Source organism: Grammomys surdaster, unplaced genomic scaffold (assembly GCF_004785775.1).
Source record: "Grammomys surdaster isolate TR1022 unplaced genomic scaffold, NIH_TR_1.0 270, whole genome shotgun sequence".
NCBI classification, from domain to species: domain Eukaryota; kingdom Metazoa; phylum Chordata; class Mammalia; order Rodentia; family Muridae; genus Grammomys; species Grammomys surdaster.
Genome location: NW_021604711.1, coordinates 1,831,597 through 1,848,146, shown reverse-complemented (window position 1 = coordinate 1,848,146; position 16,550 = coordinate 1,831,597). Strand labels below are relative to the sequence as shown.

General features: G+C 48.1%; 1 protein-coding gene across 2 annotated transcripts in view; it reads right to left on the bottom strand.

The window, feature by feature from the left end:
* Positions 1-3,871: 3,871 nt before the first annotated feature.
* The window catches only part of Top3a (DNA topoisomerase III alpha), a 39,744-nt gene continuing 27,065 nt past the window's right edge, over positions 3,872-16,550 (bottom strand). For both annotated transcript variants that reach the window (XM_028776587.1, XM_028776588.1), the window contains 10 exons: positions 16,150-16,232; positions 14,612-14,819; positions 13,665-13,850; positions 13,409-13,538; positions 11,842-11,955; positions 11,589-11,754; positions 9,713-9,856; positions 7,774-7,896; positions 6,254-6,942; positions 3,872-4,521 (listed from right to left, as the gene is read on the bottom strand). In XM_028776587.1, the coding sequence (XP_028632420.1) occupies positions 4,343-4,521; positions 6,254-6,942; positions 7,774-7,896; positions 9,713-9,856; positions 11,589-11,754; positions 11,842-11,955; positions 13,409-13,538; positions 13,665-13,850; positions 14,612-14,819; positions 16,150-16,232 (2,022 nt within the window). In that variant the 3' untranslated portion in view covers positions 3,872-4,342. The remainder of the gene's footprint in view (positions 4,522-6,253; positions 6,943-7,773; positions 7,897-9,712; positions 9,857-11,588; positions 11,755-11,841; positions 11,956-13,408; positions 13,539-13,664; positions 13,851-14,611; positions 14,820-16,149; positions 16,233-16,550) is intronic.

Genomic DNA, 16,550 nt, shown 5'->3' with positions numbered 1-16,550 from the left:
ATGGCTTATAGGCGGGTCTGTGAGACATTTTCTTGGTTAACAATTGATGTGGACTGGTTCCGTCCTCTGTGGGCAGTGCCAACCCTGAGCAGGTGGTCCTTGGTTGTACAAGAAAACAAGACAGCATCACATGGGAGAAGCCGTAAGCAGCTCCTCCATCACATGGGGAGAAGCTGTAAGCAGCTCCTCCGTGGTCCCTGCTTCAGCTTCCGCTGACTTCCTTGCATGATAGACTATAAGCTGTAAAATGGAATAATCTCTTTCCTCCCCAAGTTGCTTTTAGTTACACTGTACATCACAACAGCAGAAAGCAAACTAGGACAGTGACTTTGACAAATCACTTTCAGGGAAAGCCAAGTATGAATCAAAGTTGAATGTATTTAAAAGTGGAAAGGTAAAGGAAGAAGACAGGAGGGACAAGACCTATGAATGCACACAGGACAGGATGAGTGTAGGCATATAGGTACAGGATTAGGGTGGCCCTCAAGTTACATCTCTAAACTGCTAAGAAATGTCCATCCCTGCTTCTGATGCGGCTCAGTGTGTAGCTTAGGAGCTCACCTTAACAGCACATTCAATAAACGGATTAGCACGGCCCCTGCACAGAAGGATGACGTGCAAATTCACCAAGTGCCCCCTGCCTTGTCTCTTGGATTATACTCATGTCTGTAAATTAATCTGTGATAGAAGGGAAAAGCTGGGAGTTCTAAGGAAGGTTTATGAGGGTGCTATTAAGGCTTAGAAAAGGTTGTCCTAGAGAGTCAATGGGCTACATTACCCTGGCCCTAAATTAAGGCAAGTTTGCTTACTGCCCCAGTGTCTTCAGGGTATACACCTTGTCTCCACAGGCAACTTTGGTTTTATCAGTGCTGTCTGAAAAATTTCAATTCCATTAGCAGGGCCCACAAGTCAGATGCTGCTCCTCTCATCCTGCCTCAGGGTAACTATAGCAACACCTCAAACCACATAGTCAGCAGAGCCAGCTACAATGGAGCATGGCCAAAACTCTAGCACCTGGGAGGCTGAGGCAGGAGGACTAGGACTTCAAGATCATATTACATCATAAATACAAGCACAGCCAGAGCCACAGGGACAAAGCCACTCTCGTAATCCTTGAACACAGGCTTAGCTCCGTTGCATGCCCTGGTGCCCATACATTTTGTATTTTTTCTTTTTAAGCTTGCTACTCTTCATTAAAACACTCTTCAGAAGAGTGAACTTTAATAACCACACAACAGAATTTATACCAGGCTGTTTTGAGACCTCCTTTGTCTCTTCATATTAGCCCCCAGCACACTCTTCAGACAATGGCAAAAACCAGCCACACTCTTCACCAGAATATTACAAAAACAGTCTCTAGGCCGCATACTAACATTCTTCTCCACTGAACCTCTTGGGCCAGCAGCCCTATACAGCTCAAATCACCCTCAGCACCACTGTCTTCCATATTCCTACTAGGATGGCCCATTTAGCCCCACTTAAAACATTCCATGGCTTTCCAAATCCAAAGTCTTCAAATCCACATTTTTCCAAACAAAAACACGGTCAGGCCTACTGCAACAATACCCTACTTCTGGTACCAACTTCCATCTTAGTTACGGTTTTACTGTTGTGAACAGATACCATGACCAAGGCAACTCTTATAAAGGGCAACATTTAATTGGGGCTGGCTTACGGGTTCAGAGATTCAGTCCATTATTATCATGGCAGGAAACATGACAGCACCCAGGGAGACGTGGGGCTGGAGGAGCTGAGAGTTCTATATCTTGTTCCAAAGGCAAACAAATGAAGACTGGCATCTCATGTGGTTAGGAGGGTCTCACTGCCCACCCCCATAGTGACACACTTCCTACAACAAGGCCACACCTCCTAGTAGTGCCACTCTCTGGGCCAAGCATGTACAAAGCACCACACTGACTTTCTAGAGGACTAGAGTTTGGTTCCTAGCACCCACATAGGGTGGCTTACAACTACCTGTAACTCCAGCTCCATGGACTTGGTGCCCTCTTCTGACCTTAGTGAGTACCTGCACACATGTAGCATACATTCAGACACACGTAATGAAAAGATTCCTCCTATCCAGGACTTCATGGCCTTAGCATGGGACCCTAACAGGTGCGTCCCTGAACTCAGCCTCCGACGACATCCTTGATGGGCACGTAAGCTCCCACTCAACCTCCAGTGTCTGCCACCAGCCCTCCTCCGCCCACCAGCACCCCTCCGCCCACCAGCCCTCCTCCGCCCACCAGCACCCCTCCGCCCACCAGCCCTCCTCCGCCCACCAGCACCCTTCCATCCACCAGCACCCCTCCGCCCACCAGCACCCCTCTATCTGGCAACTACACTCCCATCCTTCCTCTCCCCGTCTTGCTCCCTCCCACTGCCCTTCTTCCTCACTCACACACATCCTCTCCCTCACATTCATTCCAGGACTTCACACCGTGATCCCAGGGACAATTATCACTGCCTCCTAACACCTGTCCTCTTGACAAGGCAGCTTACAGAGCCCTCAACACTTTCTGGATATGTGTCTCCTTCCCCTTGGCAAACACATTCCAAACACAAACTGCTCTAGTCTAGTCTGCCATCACTGGACCTAGTCTGCCATCACTGGACACAACACTCTCCAGCCCCCAGCCCTGGACAGCCAGCCTCCACCCCACCCCAACTCCATTTCTCTTTCCCTCTGGTCCTCCAGAAAAACTAAACACTTGCTATTTCCTGCAGGTTTTTGGATTTTTTTTTAAGGGAACAGCTGACTTTGGAATCCAGAACTTCCAATTGTAGGATCAACACACACCATTCTTGGCTGTGTCTCCTATCTTGTGCTTACACTGAGACAATTCCCTGCCCAAGGTCAGTTGTTATCCTTGCCAGCTTTGCTAGGAATGTCAAACTCTGTAGTTCTCACTTTCACCATTTTTTTTTAAAGCATAAAAACAGCTTCTTAAAAATCCAAGCAGCGTCAGACATGGTGCTGTATCGCTTTAATTCCAGCACTCAGGAGCCTGTGGCAGAAGACTCTGAGTTTGAGGCCAGATTGGTCTACAAAGAAGTCTAGAACAGCCAGGGCTACACAGAGAAATACTGTCTTGAAAAACAAAACAAAGTCTAAGCAGCAATAAACACCTTGGACAAAATTTCCAAATAAACAAACAAATGGAAGCTGGGCACAGCAGCACACGCCTTTATTCCCAGCCCTCGGGAGGCAGAGGCAGGGAGATCTCTGAGCTTGAGGCCAGCCTGGACTATAAAGCAAGTTCTAGGGCAGCCAGGGCTACACAGAGAAACCCTGTTATAGGAAAAAAAAAAAAAAGGAGTAAGGACTCAATGTCAAGAAATCCTGTGAACATTATGCTAAGGGAAGGAAGCTAGGCACGGCAGGTACATGAGATTTCTATTGAAGTGATCAAACAGGTAAGGCCAGCTGTGAGTGGTGGACCATGGTCAGACCCTAATACTGGTTGCAAACAGTAGTACCCACTGAGCAATGGTAGGAATATCCACTGGTGAAACCCTGCTGCCAGCCAGGCTGAGAGCCCCTGTCTAATCAAGGCTTCTGCTCTGACATGAAAACAACCCCAGTTGCTTCACCAACTTGTAACTCAAGGAACAATTCACATTTTACTTCTCAAGTGTAGGACAAAGCTAGCCTGACTGTCTAGAAGTTTGTGAAGGCAAACAAAGTACACAGCCTCCTCTGCAAAGGTCAGTGCCCCAAATCTGCCAGCTTCAAGGGACAAGCCACAGCTGGGAAGAACCGGGCAGGAGGGTGCAGAGATGGGCTGGGGAGAGTCCCAAGAAGAGGTCCCTTGGCCTTCACTGGCTCCTGCTGGCATCCCCAGACCAAAATGCCACCAGAAAACATGGATGGATTTTTTTTTTTTTATTAAGGCACATGAGCTATGGGTGTCCTAGATGGAGCAGGAGCACATGCTTCTGCGGATACACAGGCTTGCCACTTCCCAAACAGCTGTGCAGAGGAGGCCCACCGGGATACCTGTGCTGGCAGGAACAGTTCCTGTTTCTCACTTGGCAGACAGTGGCCAATGGTCGGGGCTTGGAAGGCCACCTGAGGTCAGTTCTGCTGACATGCTAACTGCTCATCTTCTCACTTTCCTTCAGAGCAGCAGCCAGTGTCACTCCAGAGCCAGACAGAGCAGCGGCATCCAGCAGAACCAGCCAGATTTTCCAGTCACGTCTGGCCTTTGTAATCCTCAGCAAAGGAAGGCCAACTCTAAAGCCCAGTACCTCCCTAGGTTTCCGGGACAGTAGTCAGTCACCTGGTCCCAGTTAGTTCATTCCTGGTCTAGGCAATGAACTTCCTCCACCTCTCCTGCCATCATCTGTTCTGAGGACAAAAGGGCCGGGTGTGTCCAGGCTGGTGGCAGAGACTACATTTCCGAGGCTTTTTTACTGTAGACCCTGCATCTAAGGAACCAGCTCTTTGTCTTTTGCTTGCAGCCTCTGGTCTCTGGGCTTTTCCTCTGCCTCCTGGCCATGCTGGGGCTACAAAACTCCCTGTGGGAGGAGACAGGAAAGATGTGTTCACAACTGATACGAGCAAGAAGCAAGAGCTAGGTCCAATGCCCAGTGTGGTGGTGCATGCCTACAATGCTAGTACCTGAGAGGCAGAAGGGTAGCCCACGGTCAGCCTGGGCTACATGAGACTATATCTCAAAACCAAATCAAAATCAAAAGATAAAATGTTGAGTAAGGGTGTCAACTTTTACAAGGCAGGTGAACCCATGGGCCAGACTGCCTCTGCTTTGTGAAGGTCAGCTCTTTGTCAAGGACATGATGTACCTACCACCTGCTACTTGCTTTTTCTTTTTAAACTACTTTATTTTTTCTCATGTGTACGTATGTAAGCTTATATGAGTGCCAGTGTCTGCAGAAGAGGATACTGGACCCTCTAGAGCTAGAATTACAGGTGATTGGTTGTGGTCCACCTGATGTAGGTGCTGGAACCAAACTCAGGTCCCTCTGGAAGGGCAGCAAGTGTTCTTAACAACTGAGCCATCTCTCCAGCCCTGCTTTCTTATTTTAAAGAAACTCAAGTTCTTAGAGACACTGTCGTGATGAGGCGGCAGTGGTAATTTTCTATGTACCCTTCCTATATAGCAGACGCCCAAGCACACAGTAGTAGACAGGGAGTCTGTGATCAACAGCCAGCTTCCTAACTCTACCTTGCCTGCAAGGAACCTCGAGCACTTAAACCTAGTTTATAAACAGGCTTCAGTGCTGGCTGCCCCGTCACTGAGGTTAATTTGCCATCTGGCTTGAAGGTCATATGTCACTTCTGGTGACCCTAGAAAGTCTCAACTGTGTACAAGGCCAGGCAAAAGAAGCTCTGTCTGGCGGCCAAAAATCTTGTGCTTTTCAACAAGCCTTCTAGTCCTTCCTACATCTGGAGGCGCAAATATAAGAATCATACGAAGTCGGCAATAAGGCACATGCCTGTTATTCTGGTACTCAGGAGGCTGAGGCAGGTTTGCAAGTTTGAGGTCATCCTGGCTATATACATAACTGGCCTCAAAATGTGTACCCCAGACACAAGTAGATAAATAAGTAAACAAATAAAAAAATCATAGTCAGAAACTAACCCGGCTCCTTTATGAACAGGAGTCCTGTGGGATAGTGGTAGGTAGCACCTTACTGCTGAGGAGACTGAGGCTGATGGGCTCAGCCAACCGAGATGGAAAAGACCTGCTTAGCTTTGGGCTACATGAGATAGTTTGTTTACTGTTGTGCACTGCAGTGGCAAGGGCCCATGTGATCCAATGTCTGGGTGCCAGTCCTTGTAACATTCATTCTTGAGGCACTGGCCAGCTCTGGGCATTCACAGTCAGTGTGTCATTAGATAAAATGAGGCTGATTATCAAGGCCCTAGCAAGGGTGACAGTCTGCAGGGGAGAAGATGGTTACTCCTACCTTGGGTCCTGTCATTGTGATAGCAAATAAAGCCCTTCACTGGCCTGAGCCTCACCTCACTTGTAAAACTGTGATGTAATGCCGATGAAAGATGCCTGATATAGAATGTGTATTTGTCACAGTGCTGGGCACAGCAACTACTCTTTAATGTAAACCCAAGACCCCATGGGTCATACCGTACTAAACAATGAGGAAACAGAGGCACAGTCATGCCCCGCTGATCCCCCACTGCACAGATCTGCCTTCCCGCCTTGTCTGGTCTCTGTACTGGTAGACACTGTGAAAACCTAAGCAGAGATCCTCTGCCCTGCTGCCTCACCTGGGGCCACGTTCTCATCCACCCACTGAAAGAAGCCACATTGCTGCTCTCGTGGCTTGGCACAGGTATGGAACTGGCGTCCTTTGTTGGGTCCATCCTTTTGTACAGTCCGTGTGACAGCAGGCTGCCCACATAGGCAGGATGTACCTCCAGCACTGTCACCACCAAGGCTGCCAAACCCATCCATGTGGCTGCCTAAGCCTGATGGGCATCCGACAGAGTTTCCTGGAGGTCTTGATGCAGAGGTGAGGGGCCCTCCTCCAGTGGGATGGCTGCCATCAGCCCACAGGAAGAAGCTGCAATCACCACCACTGCACTTATAGAAGTGCCGGCCCTGGTTGGGGCCCTGCTTGCGGACAGTGAGCAGCACAGCCTCCCGGCCACAATTGCAGGTCACAGAGTTGCTTTCACCAGCAGCAGTGGGTGGTAGCAAGGTTTGGGCCACTGCCTTCGAAGGTTCAGTATGTCTGTTAACCAGAGGTTGAGACAGGCTATGCTGACTGCTGTCCATCCTGTTGAGGGCCTGGCTGGCCTGCAGGTAGCCAGAGGGCTGGCTCGCTCGTTGGGGAGCCTGTGAAAATCGCAGGCTGAAGATTTCTTTCAAAGTCTCATCACATCCACCAATGCAGCCGACAAACTCCAGGGGCATAGCTGGGGGGAGACTACCACGCTTAAACTTCAGCTTCAACCTGGCGAGCCAAGATGAGACAAGATGTGGTACACAGTGGTGGCCAGCCACAGCCTCCCTGCTTTTCCCTGGAAGCCCATTCAGAGTCCAGAGCAGAAACATACAGACCAACTCTCAGACTCTAATCCACACAAATATAGGAACCTCTGGAAAGTTCTACTTCTCTACATCACTGCCCCCTCAAGACTCTGGGGCTCTTTCAAGGTATGGAACTCAAGATGGGTAAGAATGCATCTGGTCTAAGAATGCATTTGGTCTATCTCCATGCTTCCACAGGTGCTCAATGGAGAGCTTTCCAGAAACAATGAAACGTGTGATGGTTCATGGGAGTGCAGGACAGAGATGGGTGTGTTTACATCCCATCTTGCCCACATGAAAAGCAACATTATTCTCTTCAGTGGTGATGCTGTGTATCTGCTTTGGAAAGTAAGTGATTTGTCCTATAAATCATTTTAAAAAATATGTTAGTAAGAAATGCACGTGCCTAGCTGGGCAGCATGGAACATTCTTTCCCAATTCTCAGGAGGCAGAGGCAGTCAGGTCTCTGTGACTTCTGCAGAAGCTGAGAACAGCATTCCCTAGAGCAGTGGTCCTCAACCTTCCTAACACGGTGACCTTTTAATACACTTCCTCAATTGTCGTGACCCCCGACCATAAAATTATTTCCATTGCTACTTCATAACTGTAATTTTGATATTGTTATGAACTGTTATGTAAATAAGTTTGCCAAAGGGGTCATGACCCACGGGTTGAGAACTACTGCCCTAGACACTCTATGGGTTTCAATGAGGACAGGAAAGAGTTCTGCATGCCCCAGAGACATCCAGCTCACCTGTACACAGGGGACGGCTGACAAACTGAACACACACTGTTGTCCCTGCTGGCCTCCAGCACCGAGTCAGGAAACCACACAGCTGACCGACATTCTGGGAACCCCGTGCAGCTAAGGTAGAACCTAAAGAACAGAGTGGACAGGTCACATCCAGGAGTTTGGAAGGCACACTGATTACATCCATCTGCCAGGAAGAGTCTTCTTTCATTTTCTTGGTTTGCTAAGTCAGGGTCTCACTGTGAAGCCCTGGCTGGAACTTGCTATATAGACCAAGTTAGCCTGATCATAGAGATCTATCTGCCTCTGCCTCTGCCTCCCGAGTCCTGGGATTAAAGGTATGTGCCACCAGATCCCAACCTAAGAAAATACTGCTTGGTTCACACTTGGAACAAATTTGATTGGACATCCTGACACAGAATAATTAAAAACTCTTCTTGCATGCCTCTCATGTCCCTAAAACTTGCATCCATAGATGTGTGTTCCTGGCATCCGCCTTTGATCTCAGCACTTGAGAGGCAGAGGTAGGCAAATCTCTGTGAGTTCAAGGCCAGCCTAGTCTACAGAGCAAGTTCTAGGACAGCCAAGGTTACACAGAGAAACCCTGTCTCAAGGGAAAAACATGTAACTATTGCTGACTCTACTTGGCCCCCCCACTCCCCCCAGTGACTAGCTGTAGTGTTTCTCCAACATAATTCCAGCACTTGGGAAGCCGAGGAAGATTTAACAACTGTGAGGCAGGCCTGGGCTGCATACTGAGTTTCAGGTTACCTTGAGCTACAAAGTGAATGAGACCCTCTTTCAAAAACAAACAAAACAGCACTGACTAAGGTGGAGCCATGTATCAAGTGCCCTGTGCATACACAGTATTGTGTTTCATCTTGCCCTCTAGAGACTGCCACTCTCGCCCAGTGTGGTAATGTATGCTCACACTCCAGGCGCTTGGAAAGTGAAGGTAGGAAGATTTAGAGCTCAAGGCTAGCTTAGACTTCATAAGCAAGACCCTGGATCAAAACAAACAAAACAGAAACCCACTCAGTTGGTAGTAGGTAGGAGAAAGCTGCCAAGTATATGAGGCTCTGGGTTCTACTCTTATACTTCAAATAACAAAAGTGAAAATAGACAACAGCAAAAAGCCCTGGGGCTAGAGAGCTGGCTCCATGGTTAGGAACACTACCCATTCTTGCAGAGGACTCAAATTTGGTTCCCAGCACTCAAACTGGACAGTTTTCAATCAGCCGTAGCTCCAGTTCTAGGAGATGCAAACTCTCTTCTGGATCCTGCAGGCACCTGCATGCTTGTGATGTACATACAGATAAATGGGCTCACACACATAAAGCTGGGTTTTTGTTGTTGTTGTTTTTTGTTTTTGTTTTTTGAGACAGGGTTTCTCTGTGTAGCCCTGGCTGTCCTGGAACTCACTCTGTAGACCAGGCTAGCCTCGAACTCAGAAATCCGCCTGCCTCTGCCTCCAAGTGCTGAGATTAAAGGCGTGCGCCACCACCGCCCAGCACATAAAACCGTTAAAAAAAAAAATCCCACTTATAATGCAGTGAAGTAGACATGACCCTAAGGGAGAGAAAAAATGATCTTACTTATGTGTCTGGTGCCCTTGGACGTCAGAAGGCACTGGATTCCTTGGAACTAGAGTTATGGATGGTTGTGAGATGCTTGTAGGTGCTGGGAACCAAACTTGGGTCCTTTGCAACAGCATCCAGTGCTCTTAACTGCTGAGCCATCACTCCAGCCTGCCTCCTTTTCATGGAATATAAATTCCCATAGCACTCGGCATCCAGGTGCTACCCTGGTACCTTCCTAGGTTCTGCCGAGAGCAGGCCTGTTCTGAATAATAATATGGGCATGGTCCAACATGGCCTTTCAGAGCTGGGGGCTATCCCAGTATATACTTGGGGAGCAGGTAAGAGGGGAGCCAGACACTAACCCACCACTCTTCTTGGTCTTGAGGACCATATCCTTGTTACACTGTGGGCACTTCCGAACAGGCTCTGGCATGGCTGGGTAGATCTCCTCTTGCTGGGCCACCTCTGTCCTTTCTCCTAAGTACTGAGATAAGGCCTCATCCAACCTGAAGAAAAAGCAGACACACAAACCAGTTTCATTAAAAAGGCCTTTATAGCACTCTTAGGTGTCCACAATACACACGAAACTGGAACCAGTTGGTTAGGGAGCCACAGGCTGATGCAAGAAGCAGAAAGCAAAAAGGACATGGGGCTCTTATCCCACTGGCCCGGCTCCAGCTCTGAGCGCGACGGCAACCCTAGGCTCACTCCAGCTCTGAGTGCCACGGCAGCCCTAGGCTCACTCCAGCTCTGAGTGCCACGGCAGCCCTAGGCTCACACAAACAGTACACATTTAGCAATGTCTGTCTATGTAATTCTGCTACAGGGTAGTCTCAGGGATAAAAAACCCAAACTTGGGTTGGCCCAAAGGTTCAGTGGGGAAGCGTGCAAGCTTGACACCCTGAGTTGGACTGTTGGAACACCTACAGTGGAAGAAGAACACTGTCTTCTCAACACTGTCCTCTGGCCTAAATACATCTGCCTTGGCATGTATACACTCACAGTGAATGCACATGCATGAGCACACACACATTCTCTCTCTCTCTCTCTCTCTCTCTCTCTCTCTCTCTCTCTCCTCTCTCATAACACACACACACACACACACACACACACACAACCAAAAGAACCCAAGTGGTATTTCCTGCCATTCCTGTAATAATACAGCCAAGCAGAATACTGACCCTACACATGGAGAAGTTGCCCAGTGCACACCAGCTGGGTGTGGTCCTGCCTGGAGTGAGTGAGACCCCAGACTGAGAGCTCAGTGACCAAGACTGTTCCCCTTTCACACACTAGCTGCAGATGTGACCTGTGCTTCTGACCACAAAGGGGGCTGGTAGGGGTCTGTCTCACTGCATGGCTCACATAACTCAGAACAGCCAGACAGGAGAGATGCAAAGGGCAGGCGCATGAGCGGATCGTATGGCCCTGCTTGCCAGGTGTCCCCAGGCACTCAGCTACTTAAAAGCTTAGAACAAAGTTTGTATGATGTCTTCAATACTTAGACACAACTGGTAAATCGTGAGCCGCTGGTGACCAATTTAATCTTCAGCAGCACCCTAGAGTAGCTAAAGTACTGCCTGTTAGCCTTATGGAAGTCTCTCCTGGGAACTAACCTTGGCCCGTGGCTTAGCAGATGCTTTCCATCAGTCAAGTGACTGGCAAACAAAGATATCACCACTATAGCGAGTTCAAATGAGCCAGGAAAGCAAACTAAATATGCTTCTATGCTAATGAATCAGCATCAGGGTTAGAAAACACTTTTTCCTTTTTTTTTTTTTTTTGAGACTGGGTCTTATTTTGTAACCCAGGATATCCTTGAATTCACAGCAATCTTCCTGTGTCACTTAAGTGCTAGGATGACACACAGGAGCCACATCATCTTTGGCTTGAAATGCATTATTTCTAACAAAACACATACTCTGTTTGCTAACTGGCCACCTCCAAATGCTCCAGAGAATGAACAGATTCCACACCAGAACCTGGATTAGCTGGTTTAGAGGAAAGCTGCCCACCAAGGCAGAATTAGAATAAAAAGGAGAAAACAGCACTTCTCAAGCTCAGATCCATTAGAGGCAGTTTTCCTAGAAACGAATAAACTGAACCCAGAGCAGAAAATCCAAGGGACAGTGCCTGTATAGCTAGCCCCCTGCCCAGGGGCTCTCAATTCTGGGGGGTGCTGTGGCATGGCTGGGAGCTACAGAACACCAGCACAGGGGAGCAGGATCTGGCACTCACTTCTTTGCCTTCGCCACTGCTTCAATGAAAACCTGCTTGTATTTTTGCACTTGCTGCCTTAGAACCTGAAACTTATCCTTCTTGCCCTCACAGATCAGCTTGAGATCAGCTTCCAGCTCGGCACGGAGGTCAGGCTTAGACATCTCATAGCCCATGGAATCGTAACCTGCAGGGAAAGAGCAGTGCTATGAGAAACAGGAACCTGGGACACCTTGGCCTCCCCACTGTCCACTCCAACTCCCTAGTGTTTTACCTTCTACAAGTCCCATGCCCAGGTGCCCAGGCAGGAACCGCTTGTCTGAGGTGAGTCCCACATACATCCGGGCTTTGATGGTCTCAATGTGTTCTGCATGAGTTGCATCAGTACCTAGAAACCATTTCCTTATCATCATCATCATAATCATCATCATCACCATCCTCATCTAGTATAGTCCCAGGTGACCTTGAACATGCTGTGTAGCCATGTTGTCCTTGAATTCTGAATCCTCCTCTACCTCCCAACTGCTGGAACTGCAGGTGTTGGCCACAAAGTCCATCTCATATCCCCATTATTCTGCAGTGACACAGACTGCAGCGCCAGCACGGCCTGTGGATCTCATTTACTATGGATACTTCTTATGCCTGGGCAGTTTATGCAGGTAAGATTTCTTAATCACACCTGACTTATGCTAGCAGTCTCAGAGGCCGCCTTGATTTTCCTCCCTCCTAACAACTGAGGGCTCACAACTGCCAATTCCAGCTCCTTATCCAAATCCTTCTCCTTCCCTGTGTCAGACTATCCTGTGTGGCCGGCCCATGGACCACCTGTAACATTCACACTTCTCCAATTTTGCTTTCTTTGTCCACCTCTTGTTCAAAAGCTGTGGCCCAGGGAGCTTTTCAGTGCAGCTGCACTGCTAGGGAGATACAAACCGAAAACCACAATGGAACGCTATACCACGCCTGGCTTACTTTAATTCTGTCTCTGCATGGGTATGTGCATATGAATGTAGGTGCCTGTGAAGGGGACACGAGATCTCCTGGAGCTGGAGTTACAGGCAGCCATGAGCCATCTAACATGGGAGCAAGGAACAGAACTCAAGCCCTTTGCAAGAGCAGGAAACTCTCTTAACTGCTGAGCCATCTCTCCAGCCCCTGGAATTGCACTTTTACTATTTTTGAGGCAGGGTCTTGCTCTATATGCAAGGATAACCTTGAACTCTTGACCTGCTTGCCTTCTTGCCCTCCTAAGTGCTGGGATTATATCCTGTGCTAACATACTAGCTAGGTTCCCAGGCCTTCTTAATTTTATATTGAGACAGGGACTTCCTCAGCTGCCAGTCTGGCCTTAAAACTTTTAACCTCGCTGCCTCAGCTCCAAATGAGCCTTGAGTCATAATAAACACCTATATCATTACACACATGGTACAGTGTTGGGTTCTTCAGGAGCACTGGAAGGGCTGGGGTCCCCTGGGCCCAGTGTTAAGAGTGCTTGCCTAGTTTGGATCTACCTCTAGCACTGTAAAAGCAAATTTACAAAGCACATTAGCCATGGAGTTATCTGGACTGGATATTAATAGTGTATGTACTTTGTGACCTTAGGTAAGTTCTTAACCTGTGCAGGTCTGACCGCAATGGTTTTTCTTTCTTTTTTGAGTCGGGGTTTGGGATGGAATTGGAGGGCCTTGTGTATGGTAGGCACGTGCCCTGCCGCTTACGTACGCCCCAGGCACCTCACTGAAACAAAGAACAGGGATAGGAATGTAATGCCTTCCCTGAGAGGAGGTCATGCCTGGCCTACAACATGCCCAAGAAACAAGATCCCCACAGAAGATACTGACCGATACCATGTTTCTCCATGAGGGCGATGAGGTCGGCTTCGGTAAGCAGTTGGGGTGGGCTAGTCTCCCCATCCACCATTTCCACAGTGCTGGGCTGAAAGCGGAGGCCTTGCTCATAGACAGGGAGGAGCTACAAGGGGAGCACGGGTGGGATTCAGATCAGTTGTTCTCAAGCTCAGCTCAGCCCTGCTCCATCAGGAGTCACAGACTGGAGCGCTACTGTGCCCCTCTCCCTGGAGGGCCACTCCCTTATCACCTTGTCACTCCAGTGATCATACGGATACACATCTAGGTAGTTACGAGCCAGAATTATGAGGCCATGGGCTACAAAGCGCTCCTGGGCAATGTCAATCTCCACGGTAGTCTCTTGCCCCTGAGCATCCTGAGAGCAGCAAGCCAGGAAATGGCGAACGATGAACTCGTACAGTCGCCGATCATCTCCCTGAAGAAAATACACTGTGAGCCGCAAGTCTGCACAGAATAGAACCCACGGCTCCTCGAGCCCTGTAACAGGTGAGTGAGAGTCCTTGGGAAGCTACTCCCCTGGTGCCTTTTTTTTTTTTTTAAAGAAGGGGTCTCGTTATGGAGCTCTACTAGAACAGAAACCTGCCTGCTTCTGCTTCCCGAGTGTCGGGGTTAAGGGAGTAGGCCACAATGCAAACTTCACAACTCTGACCAGGGATAGTGAGGTGAAAGCACAAGAAATTAGCAAGATACTTTCTAAATACAGGTAACACTGAACGAAAGCCTGGGGCTACCTTCATGCATGCACAAGCAGTGGTTTGCTGGGGTAATATTCCATCAGTCAGGTAGGCGGGGATTTAGTGAGGCTCACCCTATTACATCCTTGTATTCTGACCTCTGCACATGCATGCCCTCAATGAATAAAACATAATGAAATCAACTAAGGCTAGGCATGGTGGTGCACACTTTTAATCCCAGCACTTAGGAAGCAGAGACAGGGGGATCTCTGAGTTTGAGGCCAGCCTCATCTATACAGTGAAACTTTGTCTTAACGGAAAGGTTGGAAAAATTTAAAACATAAAAACAGATTCACTGAAGGCTTCCTCACTCCTCTCTTGAAATAAAAGACATTTGGTATCACTGTTTCCAAATACTATAGCCTACGGAGCCAAGTTAGGCCTCACCACCTGTCCTGACCTGCTCTGTGCTCCAGCAGGGTTCACACTCGGAGGAACCAACCTGCAAGCTGCTGGTGTACTTGGTGGGGTGAATGGGAGGGTGAGCTTGATCAGATTTGCTCCCATTTCGTGGAGTGGGGCCACCTCGCTCTAGAATGTTCTGAGCAAAAGCCCCCCAGTGTGGATCCAGGGTCTGCTGTTCCACCAATGCAACCAGGTTTAAGTCTTTGGGGAAGATGTTTGTTTCTGTCCGGGGGTAGCTGATGTATCTAAGAGAAAGGTAACAACAGGGCATTGTTAGGCTTTTTCATTGTTTTGTAACCAATGGAAGTTGTAGTCACCCAACTGACACTGCCAATGTAACTGTAAACTACCTAAGCTGAGACAGGGTAGTTGGAGATAGGGCCCCTCAAGGGGTGAGAAGCATCAGGCTTCCCTGCTAGGACATTCTGGGAACCTAGACAAGAAAGCAAAAGCATACTATACGACAAAGGCTAAGATTCAGCAGTTCCTTTGGCTCAGGGCATACCACTGGCTCCTTACAGCAGTCAGTCTGACAGAAAGACCCTGTGTGGTGTAAGCCTCAATGGACTTGACTGTTCCAACAGCACATTCTTCTATAATTTTTTAAAATTAACTTTGTTATTTATCTGTTTTGCACATGTATAGGTCTGTGCACTACTAGTGTGTCTGGTGCTTTCAGAAGTCAGCAATGGATCCCCTGAACTAGAGTTAGAGATGGCTGTAAGCCACTATATGGGTGCTGGGAATTGAATCTAGGTCTTCTGCAAGAGTAGAAAGTGCTTTTAACAACTGAGACATCTCTCCAGCTCCTCTATAACTTTTCTTAAAGCAGATAAAGAATAGTGTTACCCCAGTGTTAGAAAGACAGCTCAAAACACTGGCTGTTCTTCCAGAGGACCAGGGTTTGATTCCCAGCATCCACAAGGAAGCTCACAACTGTCTCTAATTCCAATTCCAGGAGATCCAATATGTTCTTCTGGCCTCTGTTGGCACCACACACACACAGTGCACAGACACACATGCAGGAAAAATCCATACACATAAAATAAAAATAAACCTAAAAAAAAAAAACAAACAAAAAACAAAACCCCTAAAACAGTATTGCCCAATATGGCTAGTGGTATTGTGTGTCTAGCATCCTAGCATGTGTGATAGATACCCTGGGTTTAATCCCTAGTGTTAAAAAAAGAAAGGAAAAAACCCTGAATATTTCTTGTCATATATATATATTTTTTTTCAAAATCTACTATGTATTTTATACTTACAACACATCTCAATTTGGGCAAGTCACCTGTCATGTCCTCAAACAGTGGTAAGGACCCTTCACTGCTGGCTATTCACTGACCACAGACATAGGAGGACTCTGACAGGCAAAACAAAACAAAACAAAACCCAAACGTGCTGCCTGCTGGCTGACACTTGGTAAGACCCAGGAGAATTGCTGAGGGGTCAAGAGTAGGATTTCGCACAATGGTAGTGTGCATACCTACTGTGTGCAAGACCCTGGATTACGTTTCCAGCATGGAGGTCAGGGGAGGGAGTGATTTCAGATTCTCTGTGAGCTCCTATATTTACCCTTGTGTATAGAGCTTTTCTGCAATCCTCATGGTTTCCTTGGCATTTATTCTCAGTTTCCGAGACGCCAGTTTCTCTAGCTCCTGTCAACAGAGACAGAGGATGAAGCTTCTTGTGAGTCAGAGCACAACACAAGCACCTAATTCACCCTCAGACAGGTCTGGCCCTGTGACTTCAGTTCCAGTCATCATGTCAAGGGAGAGAGACTGCCCAAGGGAAGGTTCCTGGGCTGCCAGGAGCATCCCAACTAGTGGGGTTGTTGTTTAAAATGTACTTTAATCAAAACAAAACAAACCAACTAAAGAAAACAAATAACAGCACGAAGGTGCTTGGAAGCCGGAGACAGAAGATCTCTGAGATCTAGTGAAGGTCTCTGTGAGATCTAGTGAAGGTCTCTGTGA